This window comes from Pteropus medius, unplaced genomic scaffold, assembly GCF_902729225.1.
Source record: "Pteropus medius unplaced genomic scaffold, Ma_sr-lr_union100, whole genome shotgun sequence".
NCBI classification, from domain to species: domain Eukaryota; kingdom Metazoa; phylum Chordata; class Mammalia; order Chiroptera; family Pteropodidae; genus Pteropus; species Pteropus medius.
The window spans coordinates 4,350,257-4,367,931 of NW_024346065.1; the positions used below are offsets into that span (position 1 = coordinate 4,350,257).

A 17,675-nucleotide genomic window follows, 5' to 3' on the forward strand; every position below is an offset into this window, starting at 1 on the left:
CACCCTCCTATAAAGGAGAAAGCCAGTACGTATATAGGAATCGTCACCAGTACAACAGAGACACATTTGCATGTAATCCCTGCCTCAGCATCTGTTTTCTAGGGAACCTGGGTACAGTAGATGTTTATGACCCACCCTACATACCCTAGTCCCACCTGAGGTCACTGGCAGCTGCAGTAGACACTGCCCATTCACTGACGATTTCCTACTTCAAGTGCTGTATCTCATTTTTTTCCCGACAGCTTTCTCCTGTACCAAGGAGAAATATTCCGAGCTGTGTTTCACACGACTTCTTAGAGAGTCCACAGGGGATGACCGCAGCAGCCCACAGTGGAAGCTTGCTCATTAACATACTCCTTTTTGTGCTTCCAAAATAAACTAACCTCACCTAAAGCCTGGTCTCAGCTTCTGCTTTCTGGGGAATCCAAATTAAGATAGTACCTAAGACTCTATGTTTGTAATAAGGAGGCTAATTCTACAACGTTAAATATACATAAAAACATAAAACCCAGTAAATATAAGAGAACATTATATTGATAAATCTGACTATAATCAAATTTAACTTTTTTTTTTAATAGAAAAAACTACTTCAAAAGAGAATCAATAAATTGGAGCAGCTGCCTTTTGTCTCTGTATGGCCACATACACTTAAAACATCTTTTTAAGATCTTTCTCCAAGTTTAATCAGATTGTATTCCTGGTTCACATTTCCCTGTTCCTATGGCTCCACTAGACGGCCTTTTCTTCTTTCTATCCGTGGCTGGTACATCATTAGAGTCTCTCCTCATCTATTCCTCGAGTGGATCAAAGGGAGGAACACAAACTGACAGGAGCACACAAGTAGAACACATAACACTTCACAAGGAAATCCTTTCCCAAAGATATGATGTTTAACCTCTATTGCGAGAAAAATTGGAGTTTTTCAGGGCTGGGTGAAGGTGGCGGTGGGCAGGGGAGGGGCAGTGCAGTAAACAGCATTTTGGCAATGGGAATTGCATGTACAGATGGGCCGGCGCACAACGCAGCCGAGTATATTCAAAACAGAAAATAGCCAGAGGATGCAAAGTGTGCAAATCGTAATGTAAAATAATAGCAAAAGGGTCATTTGACTCCATTTACAAAGAGTGGCATTCAGAAGTTATGTGGACCCTAAGAGAGGGTATCTGCTTGGATCTGTATTTTCAAGAGAGGATTTCCAAAAGCACTAAGAATAGACTGAGGAGAAGACAAGTTGCAGACAAAGAGATTGATGAAGGGCAAGTACCAAAGGGAGCATTATAAATACACATATTTTAAATTCTTAGTGTTCAATTTTGAGCAAGAGCTGCAATAGTTTTACAAACAGGATAAGGATTTACTTTTACCTTTCCTAATAAATTTCATACAATTAATAATCCAGTTATATTAATTACTTCACTCAAATATTTGTTGCATATTAGGCACTGTTCTATGTATTGAGACACAACGGTGAGCAAAGTGGATACAAAGAACCCTGCCCTCATGGAGAATATTTTCTGGCATTCAAAGAAGGTACTCCGTGCGGATACCCAAACAGCCAGATTAAGGCAAAGAGAGCAGACGGGCTTGGGTAGAGAGCACAGAGGGGACAGACAGAGTCAGGAGTTTGCATTAAACAAACCACAATTTGTTTATACTTTAAGAAGAATTTCTTTCTTTCTCTCTTTCGGTTACCAAAGAAATCCAAAAGGTTGGGTGAGGCAAGCAATATTATCATCCTCGTTTTTAGCTTTTGGAACAGAATGTTAGAAAATTTAAGCCATTTTCCCAACTTGATTACATCTCTTTTGATAGCAGTAGGGATTCTAATTCTGCACATATCCATCTCCTGGGCACCGATGGGATGTCTTATTGTGCCCCTCTAGAAGGTCACATTCATTGACCTGATTTCTAGAATTTTCCTCATGGCATGGACTTGCAGTCTGTCTTGACTTGGTCTATGCTTATCATTGGGAAAACATTTCCATGATTGCAAATCTCAATCCCAATCAAAATCACATAAGTACCCAGCTGCTGGCAAATGGAATCCACTACGTTGGCAACGAGACATGCATCCTCCGCACCCTTGAGAATTTACTTTGGGAGTAAAGGAAGAGAGGCAAGGCTCACCCTGAGTCCTCATAGGTCTCCTGCCCTTTCTACGAGTCATATCTGTGCTCAAGAAACACAAAGAGGACTAACGCAGAGGGAAAGTGGAGCTTTATTTGCTGCTTACAACAATGGACAGTAGTTAATAAGATGTTAGGAACTACCTTTGCCTGACGGCAATGTTTCCGATACTGACAAAAGGGAAGGTTCCTTCATTTTTCCGTAAGCTGTCAGAAATGTGCTCAGTTTCAGGCACGCAATATTTCTACCTCCAAGAAACCAAAACTTAATAATGCATAGGATATTAAATTAGAGGCATTTTCTTAATCTGAAGGGTGAGCCTCGGTCTCCTTGGGAGCAAAATGCTTTTGAAGATACATGAATACAGTAGTCACCAGTAAAATCAAAACAGACAAACTAAGAATCATAACTAGTGGAAAGAAAGCTCCTCTTCTGGCAGATGGTGGGCCACTGTCAACACTACCTCCGTAGCCTCTGTGCAGGCAGTAGGGTGGGGACCATCCATAGCCGCAGTGGCAGTGATGTTTATTGTTGCAGATCCCCTTCATGTTGCAGGTCTCAGGCAGGCAGATTTGTGACGGGTGAGAGAGACTGACACACTTCTTGTGTATGCAGATCTTCCCTGAACCACACATTGTGCCATCTTTCACTTCACCGACATCGGGTATGTCCATCCCTAAATGATAACCGATACCCCAGCAGGTGACACCGTTGCGGTGAATATGCTGCAAAGCAGAGCGATCTCTCAGATGGGGAATAGCAACCACGTTTTCACACTGAACTCTCCCACAAAAGATGTCAGCGGTATTACATTTTAGGTATGTCGTGCCATTTATACCACAGTGGCCAAAACGGTTTCCCTGTGAGTTGATTTCTTGATAGCAATTCTGAGATGCACTCTTTGCCCCTTCCCCAAAGATCTCCCTGCACTGCTCGTCATGGTTATTACATCTCTTTTGATAGCAGTAGGCCTCGTCACTACAGGGAACCCCATCCTGCACATATCCATCTTCCGGGCACTGATGGGATGTCCCGTTGCACCACTCTGGAAGATCACATTCATTGACCTCATGTCTACAGAGTGCCCCTGATGGCATGAACTTGCAGTCTTTGCAACAAAGCCCAAAAGCACAAGCTGCCCCGGGCCTCAGAGTGCAGTTCGACAGACAACAGGGATCTTGTTCACACTGCTTTACAGATCCACAGTCGCACTCCTCTTCTCCTTCGACCACACCGTCCCCACAGCGCTTCAGCATAAGGACTTCCCCTAGACTTGGAGGAGTATGCAGACATGATCCCTGGTTTAAAGTGGTCTTTGCAAAATCCGCATAACTACAGTTGGTGAATCTCTCTGCTGGCACTCTGACAGCGTTCATGATGCAACCCCTTTGCCCACACAAACAGAATTCTTCATCATGCCACATACCCAAATTATGGCCTAACTCGTGGGCTACTGTGAGGGCAAAAAGGGACCAGGGGTCTCCTTGGAAATTATTAACTCCACAATCAATAGGAGGACGGCATATTCCTGCAACATAGGCTATACCAAGTGTACTTATAAGTGCATTTTTTATGAAAATATGTGGTGCATATTTCTGTATTCTTTGCTCTATCTTTCTGAACCTTCTTATTTTTTTTATATAAAATATAGTGTTTTAACCTGCGTTTAGTAGGAGTAATAGGGGTGTTTACCCTCTCTTTCTGTAACCAGAATTCCTAATAGTATTTGAAAAAGAAATAAATATTACTGGTTTTTAAAACAAGACAAAGCAAGCCAAGTCTACTTTCGGAAGCTTTCAATCCTTTCCCACCTTTAGAATTCCCAGGATACAATTCTATGTGCAGCAGATACTTAAGTCTTCCTTAGTTATGTATCTTCCTGAATTGAGTTTCTTTGCTCTCCTTACTGGTTCTACTTGGCTTGCCACTAAAACTTTTCCAGGATTGAGCTTTTGTAGTTTCCCACTCTCATTTTTTGGGGGAACGTTTTCTTCATTGCTAATCATCTCTGGTATAGGAGCATATTTCATCCACTGAGTTTAGCTGCAGGCAGGCCTCTTTTTAAAAAATCTACCCCTTTGAGAAAGAGGTATCTCTATTTCTGCTTGTATAAATAAAATAGTTTTTGAAAAGAAACCTCCAACCAGATTTATGAGGAAAACAGCATGCATAGAAGAAACTTTTTTCTGAGAGGAAATACAAGGAGTCTGTCATTAAAAATGCTTCTAATTCAGAGTTATCTCACAGAGCTCTGAATCTACTAGTTAAATAAGGAGGTGGCAGGGCTCATTGGCCAAGAATCTCTTTAAAACAGAATCAATCCAGAGTTAGAGTTAATATTTTATTGAATTTGTTTTTATTCTATGCAATATTTATATAGTTGAAATATTAGGGATAAATATTTTGCCAAACACTATACCATAAACTCCCTACCAAGCGATTTTGAGCATATTTTTCTCAAAAACACTGAAGTTTAATAGGATATGTAATTTTAAAAAGTTGTATATAAAACAAAATAGCAAGGTTATAAATTGTACAATACAAAAATTTTTTGAATATGGTAATTATAAAGGGAATTACAGACTATCAATGTTGTCTTATTTAGAAAAAATTTGATGCTGGATATAGAATTTGATCTTTACCTGGAAAGTTATTATAATTCAGTCTAAGAGTGAAAAGTGATTAACAGTCTAGGCCAGTGCAATAGCATAAGCAAAATTATGAAAATGAATCTACACTGTAGGAGAACATAGAATAGAGCTAAGTAGGCTATCTAATTCCAATCATATTGAAGTCAGATATTAAGTTGTATAGAAATGGTGGAGCCAAAGCAAGATATCCTTTGAGAGCCAGTTGTTTCTGGAGAAGTGAAAGATCCCTGTTGCTAAGCAGCTAAATCTAGAACTTAGTCACCTGAGAGACAAAGGGGGTGGCCTTAAGTTTCCCTTTGTTATGCGAAGTCTCAACTACCAATCTTTCTTTATTGATAAGTGTAGTACAAACCATATCATTTGAAATGGCCATGGAAAATACTGTTTCTTCTGTTGGTAAGTCATTGATCAAGTTTGGCTCTATGTAACAGCTGGTACCCAGAATAGTATGTTGGATAATGTGAAGTTTCTTAATTTTTGTTTTGTTTTACTTTTTAAAACTGGGAGAGACTTGAGCATGGGTAGGGTAAAGTATTGTGGGTAGGATAGCTAACCGCTCCAGTTTACCTAACCACTCCAGTTTACCTAGGACTGAAAGGGTTGCTGGGATATGAGAGTTGCACTTTAAAAACCAGGAGCTAGGACAGTCCTGGGCTGACCAGAATGAATTGCTTACTCTTACTGCCAAGTAAGAACAGGTAAAATAGGAGAAAATAGAGTTGAAAGTAGGAAAAATTGACAGGATCAGTCCTTGAATAGGTAGGAGATATGATCCTGGAACAGAAGATGGAAGGCTACCTACCACCTAAATCGAGGGGAGGATCACTTTTCCACTGAGACAGGGATGAGGAGTGGGGTAGAGAAGTAGAAATGGGCATGGATTCAGAAAGGTTTGTAATGGTGTAAATCCCAGAAACCATTTTGTCTTTGAATTTGCCATCGCGATATGTATGTACGTATGTATGTATGTATGTATGTATGTATGTATGTATGTATGTATATTTTTTTACTATGTTCCAGAGTAAGAAATTCATTTTATATTGTGCTCCAGTAGTCACACATATACAAACACTCCCAAAATTTTGGCACCAGATGTGTAAGAGTTGCTAAGGAATTGCTAGGAATATTTGATTTTTTATTCAATTTCCTTAAAGAAAAACTGTAGCTCATGACCCATTAAACTGATTTCATGACTCACTAATGAGTCAGCGTTAGTGACAGGTAGGAAAACAGTGCATTTGAATATGATAAAATAAGAGGAGAGATGAGTATGTAGAGGTCTTGAGGAATTTGAAATAACTGGGGAAAAAAGGAAAAGTTGATAATACATGGAGGGATGTTGTCTACTTTGAGATTCCCATAATATTAGAGTATATGGATTTTTAACAACATCACTTTATGGTATTGATGGTAAAATAATATTCCTTTAGGAGTTTGGGTCTCTGGAATCCTAGGAATAATATAATGAGGGCAAAGGGTATGGCTCAAAGATTCTTTGAAGCATTTCCCTATTATTGCTTGCTCTCATGATGAGCTCTAAGAAAAATAATATGACATGGTTTGTGTAGCTTATTAGCCCTTCCAACTTTCCATCTTCTCATCCACAGCTCCTACTTGATAATAAGCAACAAACATATCTAGAGAGATACAGAGAGTAAATCTGGAAGTTAGGATTTCACTCAAGGATAAAAAGATCTTTATCTTTGGAAGTTTTTATATAGTTGAATTTGTCTATAAACTTTGCTTTTCACTTGTAAGCTACTTGCACCTGGAATAAAGTGCCTATCCATTCACAATGGAATGTGCTCAGATGGATCCAAGCTATCTAGGCTGGTTAATGCTAAGGATATTGTTCAGACTGAAACATGTCCCCATCTAACAGCATCTACATAGCAAATCTAGGATAAATTATAAGCTTAAATGCTGTATGTCAAAAGGAAAAGATGAAGTCTACTTTGTTAAGTATTTGACTCTGTGATTGAAAGGCAATCCAAATGTCTCAACTCCAGACACTATACATAAATGAGGAACTCAGAATATCAGGGACGTGTAATATAATGTCACAGGAAAATGAATGAAGAAAAGAGCAATAAGACATGGAAGGATTTCCAGTTCCGATTGTGTATTCCCTTTTTAAGATTTTCACAAACACATTGCTTTGAGATTCACGCCCCCCACTACCCAAGTGGTGTTTTTGGTAGTTGTGATGTAAAATTGGAAAAAGTATGTGGCAGAATTAATCCAGTTTTGTTTATCTGTTTGTTTTGCAAATTAGTATTATAATTGAGCTTTAGGGAGTTAGGGTTTTGGCATAAAGTGGTTGAAGTGATGGAACTGGTTGCCTAAGCTCAAATGAAATGGAACTGAAGACAGAGGGAGGGATAAGATTGAGGAAAATGGGAGCTAATGGAATACAAAACTATTTGGGTTCTCTTTGAGTTTGAGGAATAGGTATAGGAGTAAAGAAAAGCTGGATTAAAATTATTGGTAAATTGCTTAGGATGTCAGAAATAATTTTGTTTTTGTTTTGTTTGTTTTGGTGATAACAAAGTATAGACTTTGACTGTGAGTAGGTAAACTGAAGTACATTGAAGATGAACTGGACAGATTAAAAAAAAACATTGAAAAACCCTTCTGGATTTCAGATGAGTGATGAAGGTAGGATTTTTGGTGGAGAATAAGTCTTTCAGTCAGGTGTCAAAGTCTTTGAAGTTTATACAAGAATGATAGGCGGTGGTTAGTGGGAAGAGTGATAAAGAAAGGTTAAAAATTAGTGTAATCAAATGTAGCAAAATGAATGTTTTAGACATGACTTCATGAGCTGTGGAGAACAGGAACCCAGCCTCTGGACATGAGGTACATTGACTTTTGAGAATTGGGTTTTTCTAGAATGAGCTTTATGAAAAGCAGTAAAATCTCTTGAAACTCAAGTTTCATAAGGTAAGTAGATATAGAGAACTCTGTGAAGGGGTCAGATATAGAGGACTTTGAATCAGAGTAAGGGAAGCATTGGCTAGGAATGGATTCAGAGTCAGGAGATTAATGGTAGTGGGTCAAACATTTTCATTTTACATCTCCTGTGCAAGGCTTCTCATATTAAATGAAAACCCAAGTACCTATCATCCAACTTTAACAATTATCAACGTATGGCCAATACTGTCTTATTGATAACTCCCTAACTTCCTACCCTCATCTATTGAAAACAAATAAAAAGCATTTTTGTAATCCATTAATCACTTTTTCTCTACTCAATTCTTTCTCTCACCTACCTTCCTTACCCAATTCCACCGCCTTCCTTGCCCTTATTTTTATTTTTAATTTCAGCACAGCAGCTCTGATGGCCAACTCTGCCAGAGCTAAGATCCTTAAAGGTCAGCACTACAGAATGAACAGCTCAGAGGGAGGAGCCAGACCAGCAGAGTCTCACACTCTTTTTCTCTGGACAGATGACTCCATAATGGCAGCTCCATAATGGTATCTGGTGAGACCAAGGTGTCCATAAAAGTTGTTATCCTGCTGCTCTGGCTTGGAGTGTCTCTGTCGCCCTCTGGCCAATCCCAGGCTAGGCCATACCAACACCTCAGCTCTCCGGAAGTGGTGATCCCCTTGAAGGTGCCCAGCAGTGGCAGAGATGCTAAAGCTCCAGGCTGGCTCTCCTACAGCATTCAGTTTGGAGGATGGAAACATGTGGTCCTCATGAGGGTCAAGAAGCTCTTGGTTTCCAGACACCTCCTGGTGTTTACCTACACGGACCAGCATGCCCTCAATGAGGATCAGCCTTTTGTTCCTGATGACTGCTTCTATGATGGTTATGTGGAGGGGGTACGGGAATCCCTGGTTGCTCTCAGTATCTGTTCTGGGGGCTTTCGAGGAATGCTACAGATAAATGACTTTGCTTATGAAATTGAACCCATAGGGCACTCTACCACATTTGAACACCTGGTTTATAAGATAAACAACAATGACATACAATTCCCACCTATTAGATGTGGCTTAACAAAGAAGGCAATAGCACACCAACAGATGGAATTTAAAGAGGCTGAGAAAAAAATTCTGAAACAAATTTCTACTGATAACCAAAGGATCCACTCATGGTTTCTGGAGCTGGTTGTGGTGGTAGATCAAAATTTCTTCATTTACTCCCAAAGTAACTTCTCAAAGGTGCAGGAAGATGTATTTCTTGTTGTTAACATAGTGGATTCCATCTATCAGCGGTTAGGTACTTATATGATTTTGACTGGGATTGAGATTTGGAATCATGGAAATGTTTTCCCAATGATAACCATAGAGCAGGTTCTGAAGGATTTTTCTCAGTGGAAACAAATCGGTCTTTCCCGGCTACAATATGATGCTGCACATATTTTCATAAAAAATGCACTTATAAGTACACTTGGTATAGCCTATGTTGCAGGAATATGCCGTCCTCCTATTGATTGTGGAGTTAATAATTTCCAAGGAGACCCCTGGTCCCTTTTTGCCCTCACAGTAGCCCACGAGTTAGGCCATAATTTGGGTATGTGGCATGATGAAGAATTCTGTTTGTGTGGGCAAAGGGGTTGCATCATGAACGCTGTCAGAGTGCCAGCAGAGAGATTCACCAACTGTAGTTATGCGGATTTTGCAAAGACCACTTTAAACCAGGGATCATGTCTGCATACTCCTCCAAGTCTAGGGGAAGTCCTTATGCTGAAGCGCTGTGGGGACGGTGTGGTCGAAGGAGAAGAGGAGTGCGACTGTGGATCTGTAAAGCAGTGTGAACAAGATCCCTGTTGTCTGTTGAACTGCACTCTGAGGCCCGGGGCAGCTTGTGCTTTTGGGCTTTGTTGCAAAGACTGCAAGTTCATGCCATCAGGGGCACTCTGTAGACATGAGGTCAATGAATGTGATCTTCCAGAGTGGTGCAACGGGACATCCCATCAGTGCCCGGAAGATGGATATGTGCAGGATGGGGTTCCCTGTAGTGACGAGGCCTACTGCTATCAAAAGAGATGTAATAACCATGACGAGCAGTGCAGGGAGATCTTTGGGGAAGGGGCAAAGAGTGCATCTCAGAATTGCTATCAAGAAATCAACTCACAGGGAAACCGTTTTGGCCACTGTGGTATAAATGGCACGACATACCTAAAATGTAATACCGCTGACATCTTTTGTGGGAGAGTTCAGTGTGAAAACGTGGTTGCTATTCCCCATCTGAGAGATCGCTCTGCTTTGCAGCATATTCACCGCAACGGTGTCACCTGCTGGGGTATCGGTTATCATTTAGGGATGGACATACCCGATGTCGGTGAAGTGAAAGATGGCACAATGTGTGGTTCAGGGAAGATCTGCATACACAAGAAGTGTGTCAGTCTCTCTCGCCCGTCACAAATCTGCCTGCCTGAGACCTGCAACATGAAGGGGATCTGCAACAATAAACATCACTGCCACTGTGGCTATGGATGGTCCCCACCCTACTGCCTGCACAGAGGCTACGGAGGTAGTGTTGACAGTGGCCCACCATCTGCCAGAAGAGGAGCTTTCTTTCCACTAGTTATGATTCTTAGTTTGTCTGTTTTGATTTTACTGGTGACTACTGTATTCATGTATCTTCAAAAGCATTTTGCTCCCAAGGAGACCGAGGCTCACCCTTCAGATTAAGAAAATGCCTCTAATTTAATATCCTATGCATTATTAAGTTTTGGTTTCTTGGAGGTAGAAATATTGCGTGCCTGAAACTGAGCACATTTCTGACAGCTTACGGAAAAATGAAGGAACCTTCCCTTTTGTCAGTATCGGAAACATTGCCGTCAGGCAAAGGTAGTTCCTAACATCTTATTAACTACTGTCCATTGTTGTAAGCAGCAAATAAAGCTCCACTTTCCCTCTGCGTTAGTCCTCTTTGTGTTTCTTGAGCACAGATATGACTCGTAGAAAGGGCAGGAGACCTATGAGGACTCAGGGTGAGCCTTGCCTCTCTTCCTTTACTCCCAAAGTAAATTCTCAAGGGTGCGGAGGATGCATGTCTCGTTGCCAACGTAGTGGATTCCATTTGCCAGCAGCTGGGTACTTATGTGATTTTGATTGGGATTGAGATTTGCAATCATGGAAATGTTTTCCCAATGATAAGCATAGACCAAGTCAAGACAGACTGCAAGTCCATGCCATGAGGAAAATTCTAGAAATCAGGTCAATGAATGTGACCTTCTAGAGGGGCACAATAAGACATCCCATCGGTGCCCAGGAGATGGATATGTGCAGAATTAGAATCCCTACTGCTATCAAAAGAGATGTAATCAAGTTGGGAAAATGGCTTAAATTTTCTAACATTCTGTTCCAAAAGCTAAAAACGAGGATGATAATATTGCTTGCCTCACCCAACCTTTTGGATTTCTTTGGTAACCGAAAGAGAGAAAGAAAGAAATTCTTCTTAAAGTATAAACAAATTGTGGTTTGTTTAATGCAAACTCCTGACTCTGTCTGTCCCCTCTGTGCTCTCTACCCAAGCCCGTCTGCTCTCTTTGCCTTAATCTGGCTGTTTGGGTATCCGCACGGAGTACCTTCTTTGAATGCCAGAAAATATTCTCCATGAGGGCAGGGTTCTTTGTATCCACTTTGCTCACCGTTGTGTCTCAATACATAGAACAGTGCCTAATATGCAACAAATATTTGAGTGAAGTAATTAATATAACTGGATTATTAATTGTATGAAATTTATTAGGAAAGGTAAAAGTAAATCCTTATCCTGTTTGTAAAACTATTGCAGCTCTTGCTCAAAATTGAACACTAAGAATTTAAAATATGTGTATTTATAATGCTCCCTTTGGTACTTGCCCTTCATCAATCTCTTTGTCTGCAACTTGTCTTCTCCTCAGTCTATTCTTAGTGCTTTTGGAAATCCTCTCTTGAAAATACAGATCCAAGCAGATACCCTCTCTTAGGGTCCACATAACTTCTGAATGCCACTCTTTGTAAATGGAGTCAAATGACCCTTTTGCTATTATTTTACATTACGATTTGCACACTTTGCATCCTCTGGCTATTTTCTGTTTTGAATATACTCGGCTGCGTTGTGCGCCGGCCCATCTGTACATGCAATTCCCATTGCCAAAATGCTGTTTACTGCACTGCCCCTCCCCTGCCCACCGCCACCTTCACCCAGCCCTGAAAAACTCCAATTTTTCTCGCAATAGAGGTTAAACATCATATCTTTGGGAAAGGATTTCCTTGTGAAGTGTTATGTGTTCTACTTGTGTGCTCCTGTCAGTTTGTGTTCCTCCCTTTGATCCACTCGAGGAATAGATGAGGAGAGACTCTAATGATGTACCAGCCACGGATAGAAAGAAGAAAAGGCCGTCTAGTGGAGCCATAGGAACAGGGAAATGTGAACCAGGAATACAATCTGATTAAACTTGGAGAAAGATCTTAAAAAGATGTTTTAAGTGTATGTGGCCATACAGAGACAAAAGGCAGCTGCTCCAATTTATTGATTCTCTTTTGAAGTAGTTTTTTCTATTAAAAAAAAAAGTTAAATTTGATTATAGTCAGATTTATCAATATAATGTTCTCTTATATTTACTGGGTTTTATGTTTTTATGTATATTTAACGTTGTAGAATTAGCCTCCTTATTACAAACATAGAGTCTTAGGTACTATCTTAATTTGGATTCCCCAGAAAGCAGATGCTGAGACCAGGCTTTAGGTGAGGTTAGTTTATTTTGGAAGCACAAAAAGGAGTATGTTAATGAGCAAGCTTCCACTGTGGGCTGCTGCGGTCATCCCCTGTGGACTCTCTAAGAAGTCGTGTGAAACACAGCTCGGAATATTTCTCCTTGGTACAGGAGAAAGCTGTCGGGAAAAAAATGAGATACAGCACTTGAAGTAGGAAATCGTCAGTGAATGGGCAGTGTCTACTGCAGCTGCCAGTGACCTCAGGTGGGACTAGGGTATGTAGGGTGGGTCATAAACATCTACTGTACCCAGGTTCCCTAGAAAACAGATGCTGAGGCAGGGATTACATGCAAATGTGTCTCTGTTGTACTGGTGACGATTCCTATATACGTACTGGCTTTCTCCTTTATAGGAGGGTGCTTGGCCCATTCATAGAGCAAGCTAGGAGCCAGAGGGAGTTAATATCACTGGAAGCCACTCTTAACCAATGAGAGATGTTTTGTGAATACACCTCCCAGCTTTCCCTGTCCTCATGGGAGAATTCTGAGGTACCTGACGGTGTCTCTCAGAGAGGCCACCGTAGAACTGTATCCTGGTTGCTCACGAGGTCACTTACCCATGAATGTAAGCTTGATTTGCTTTTAAGCCTCTCCTGTCTCAGTTTTCCACTCCTTCACCATGCACTCCCATCTTGGAATTATTATATCCCAAATAAAATGCTCATACACAAATCCTTGCCTCGGTGCCTCAGGGTCAGGGACAGGTGGTACCAGAAGTGTTCCTGAAAAGGCAGATCCAGAAGATGTGAGATTCTAGGACTGGATCAGTTGTCTGATAGCAACTAGGACTCCTAGTTGCAGCCAGTAGATTTGTGACAACTGGTGTGCTGCAGCATCAGAAACTAAGCCTCTCTCACTTGTGGCGTGTTAGGATGAGGGATAGATGGAAGTGGTGCCCTGGCTTATATAGTAGCTCTCGCATTTCAATTATAAGTATGAGAATTATGAAGTTAGGTAACTCGTGAGGAAGACATGGAGAAAGAAAATGACCGGCTAGGGCAAATAACACGAGCGTGGTGTGAAAGTCCTAAAACCCGTATGACAGTATTTGAAGAGAACCTCATCCTACAGACTGTGTTGAAAATAATGCCTGAGACATGTCATAAATATGCAGAACTTTCATGTAAAAAATTACAGAATTTAGAGCTCTAGTATGTTTCCTACATAAAAACCAAAGGTTCTATTAGGGAAGAAGTGCTATCCTGAGATTTTGGATGAGAACGTTTGAGTAGATGCATTTGAAAATTTGAATCCTGAGATTCTCATGAACACCCTGGGCCGGCAGAACTCACTCCTCACCATTTGCTAGAAGACAGCAGCCTCTGATCACCTGGCGACCCTGCTTCACCAAAGATGATGCTTATCTTCCTGAAGATCTGTTCTTAACGTCCCCTCATTGCATCTAGACCAATAACTACGGTCAGTACAGTTCTTGGCATGAGAGGAAATGGATCACTGATCATGAGAGCTTTGGCAGCTGGCTAATAATGCCATCACGAGCCAGGAGAAAATATATAGGAAGAGATCCTGAGGATACGGTATCAGGAGAAACAATATAAGATTACAGAGGGGAAAGCTTTTTTTATAAGGGGGTGTTCAGCATTTAACATTACTGCAAAGATATTCAGGGCTTATCCTAATGCGCTGCTGGAATTATGGCATCATTGAGGCTTGGAAATATTGATGGACTACAATAATTGCGGTGGAGATGCTGGAACTACTTTGGCAGAGAAGTGAATTTGGGGGTCAGAATATTCAGGGAAGAAGGCACGTTACAGTGGATTTATTACAAAAGGCCAGAGAAACCACCATTGACCCTGTTTCTCTGGAAGTCCTAGAGGACAATGTCTTCATTCAAGCGCTAAGAAATGCACTAGTCAGTCAGAGGGAAGCAGTCATCAGTGGAACCTCAATGGTGGCTGTCTTTGTAGGCCAGGGATGATGGCAGGACATGGTGCTATAGAACTGGGCTCCCTAGTGTCCATGAAGGTGAAGATTCCAGAATAGTAGAAAAAAACAGTGATAGCCCTTAACTATTAGAAACAAGGTGGGTATAATCACTGTAATGGGCAACAAGACTGGAAAGGCAAATTCTGGGCCCTGACCTAAGTCTATCTGAGGCCACATCTAATAGATTCTGGTTCTCCTAAGGACGATATGCGTGCAGGCAATGAGGGCGTTTATTGCCTTATATAACCAAAAAAGATCAAAAGCTGATGATCAGTAGACTGATGCCGACTTCCGCAATGGGCATCTCTTGCCTATTTTTCAGACCTGCGTCAGATCAATCGTTGACCTATAGCCAATTGAAGGAGACACCAGGTACCTTTTGGGAAGGACCCTGCAATGTCACCACAAACATCTACAATAAATACTCCTCAACGGGAGCTCGTTTCCCAAAGGGACTTGTTTCCCAAATGGATATACATGTACTAGAGTCACTACACAATGGGGAAAGGGAGAACATTCAGAACTTTTGAGGACTATCAGAGACAAGGTCTGACCTGACAGACATACCACAGAATCCAAAATGCCTCATGGAGGAGGGGCAGAGACTTGAAACGAGCTGGCCGTACACACACAAGTGGTGGTTGATAATTGGCAGGGATATCTCAGCTACAGAGGTCCCCGCTGAGGAGCGAGCGATTTCAAACCCACACCGGGCTCCACAGCCCAGAGCACAACTGCTGGGAAGAGGCTCCCCCACAACATCTGGCTGTGAAAATTGCCAGAGATTCTGTCTGTCCGGGTGAGACAGAGGGCTGCTGGAAACCCAGATGTCCTCTTACAGGGCCTGCAGCCAGACTCATTACCTCGAAGGTATTCAACATGGGCTCCAGCAGAGGAGCAACAGCTTGGGAGGCACCAGAGACATACGGGGGAGAAACTGAGTTGAATGGCTTCAGGGTGAGGGCTGAAGGGACAGCCCCCATTGTCTCTGTGTTGAGCCATCCTCCACAACCGTGAAAACCACTCACTCTGCCCTGGTGACACCCTGGGGCCTCGCCTCCCCCAACTCACATACCGCCCATGGCTCCTTCTGCGGCTGAGTCTTACACACAGCGGGCAGGCAGCCTCAGAACTTGGGGTGCTCTGTGCCTTTTGCTGAGCTGCCCCAGGCTAGGTACTGGTGGCAGCCAGCCTCGCTTGGCCGCATGGCCTCTCCCATGCACCACCAGGTCCGGCGCAGGTAGCTACCAATCTCGGATCGCTTTGTAGCACCTACCAGATAGCCCCAGGCCAGTCAGTGCCAGTAGCTGACCTCAGATTGCACTGGAGCCCTTCCCAAGAGGCCCCAGGACCCACACACCCGGCGGCCGGCTTCAGACCACAGCAGAGCACTACCTGATTACTCCACAAGAGGCACACCCAAAGAGTGGTCTGGGGCACACCCGCTGGGGCCAATCCTGCTCCACGAGGTCAGCCCATGAACAGCAGCCGATACTCTGTGACCGCGACCAGTCCTCACAGCCCGCCACCTTGAGGTTCAATCCCACCCACTTACATGTCAACAGCAATCAAGGTTTAACTACAACGGGAGGGCACACACAACCCGCACGAGAGACGGTCTGGGAGTACCCGGCTCAGGTGATCAAGGAGGCTGTGCCACTGAGCCCCACAGGACACCTACTACATAAGACCACCATGCCAAGACTGGGAGGTGTGGCAGATCTACTGAACACATAGAAACAAACACAGAGAGGCAGCCAAAATGAGGAGACAAAGAAATAGGTCCCAAGTGAAAGAACAGGGGGAAATGCCAGAAAAAGAACTAAATGAAATAGAAGCAAGCAATCTACCAGATACAGGGTTCAAAACACTGGTTGCTCCCCGAGGATGCTCAGGGGACTTAGTGAGAACTTCAACGACAACAAAAAAAGAGAGTAAACATTAGAAAAGGACAGAGAAACTATAAAAAGGAACCAGTCAGAAATGAAGAACACAATACTAAAATGAAGAATACACAAGAGGGAATCGACAACAGCTTAGATGAAGCAGAGGATCGAATCAGCGATTTAGAAGACAAGGTAGCAGAAAACACCCATCAGAACCGCAACAACAACAAAAAAGAACCCCCCCAAAATGAGGATAGTTTAAAGGACCTCTGGGACAATATCCAGCATACCAAAATTCACATCATAGGGGTACCAGAAGGGGAAGAGACGGGGCGAGGAATTAAAAACCTATTGGAAGAAACGATGATGGAAAAATTTCTAACCTGGTGAAGAAAATAGACATACAAGCTCAGGAAGCTCAGAGAGTCCCAAACAAGATGAACCCAAAGAGACCCACACGAAGACACATCGTAATTAAAATGGCAAAGGTTCAAGGCAACAAGAGAATCTTAAAAGCAGCAAGAGAAAGACAGCTAGTTACCTACAAGGGAACTCTCATAGGACTGTTGTTTGATTTCTCAACAGAAACTTTGCAAGACCGAAGGGATTGGCACAAAATACGCAAAGTGATGAAAAGCAAGGAACTGCAACCAAGACTACTCTACCCAACAAGGCTATCATTTAAAATAGAAGGAGAGATAAAGAGCTTCTGAAACAAGAAAAACCTAAATGAGTTCATCACCACCAAACCACTATTACAAGAAACGTTAGAGCGACTTCTTTAAGAAGCAGCAGCAGCAGAGGGGAAAGAACATAAATACGAATAATAAAATGGCAACAACCTATCAATAAGCACTTTAAATGTAAATGGATTAAGAGCTCCAATCAAAAGATATGGGGTAGCTGAATGGATAAGAAAACAAGACCCACATACATGCCGTCTACCAGAGACGCACTTCAGACCAAAACACACACAGCCTGAAAGTAAAGAGATGAAAAAGATGCTTTATGCAAATGGAAACGAAAAAGAAGCTGCAGTAGCATTACTTGTATCTAACAAAATAGACTTTAAAACAAAGGCTATCATAGGAGACAAAGAAGGACATTTCATAATGGTAAAGGGATCAATCCATCGAGAGGATTTAACCCTTGTAAATATTTATGCGACTAACAGCGGAGCATTTAAACATACAAAAATATGTATTGATGGACATAAAGGGAGAGACTGACAGTAATACGGTCACGGTAGTGGAACTTAATACCCAGTGACATCAATGAATAGATCTTCCAGACAGAAAATCAACAGGAAACAGCGGCCTTAAATGACACATTAGACCAGATGGATTTAATTGACA

The 17,675-nt window shown here is 42.0% G+C and overlaps 2 protein-coding genes across 2 annotated transcripts; one reads left to right on the forward strand and one right to left on the reverse strand.

Annotated features, from left to right (window-relative positions):
- Positions 1-2,429: 2,429 nt before the first annotated feature.
- On the reverse strand, positions 2,430-8,234 carry LOC120612805 (disintegrin and metalloproteinase domain-containing protein 21-like). Its single transcript, XM_039875380.1, has 2 exons — positions 8,206-8,234; positions 2,430-3,750 (listed from the first exon to the last, which is right to left on the reverse strand). Exons 1-2 carry the CDS (start codon positions 8,232-8,234, stop codon positions 2,430-2,432), a joined length of 1,350 nt encoding a protein of 449 aa, XP_039731314.1.
- Positions 8,235-8,249: 15 nt separating this feature from the next.
- ADAM21 (ADAM metallopeptidase domain 21) lies at positions 8,250-10,415 on the forward strand. The gene has a single exon (XM_039875381.1). The coding sequence runs from the start codon at positions 8,250-8,252 to the stop codon at positions 10,413-10,415; it is 2,166 nt and encodes a 721-aa protein (XP_039731315.1).
- The last annotated feature ends 7,260 nt before the right edge of the window (positions 10,416-17,675 follow it).

What these genes read in the sequence shown, in the direction of transcription:
- LOC120612805 (XM_039875380.1), bottom strand. Translation starts at nt 8,234, where the DNA reads ATGGAGTCATCTGTCCAGAGAAAAAGAGT. An exon ending in TCTGTCCAGAGAAAAAGAGT is followed by an intron (nt 3,751 to 8,205) that starts GTGAGACTCTGC and finishes AAAAATAAGAAG; the next exon opens with GTTCAGAAAGATAGAGCAAA.
- ADAM21 (XM_039875381.1), top strand. Translation starts at nt 8,250, where the DNA reads ATGGTATCTGGTGAGACCAAGGTGTCCATAAAAGTTGTTATCCTGCTG.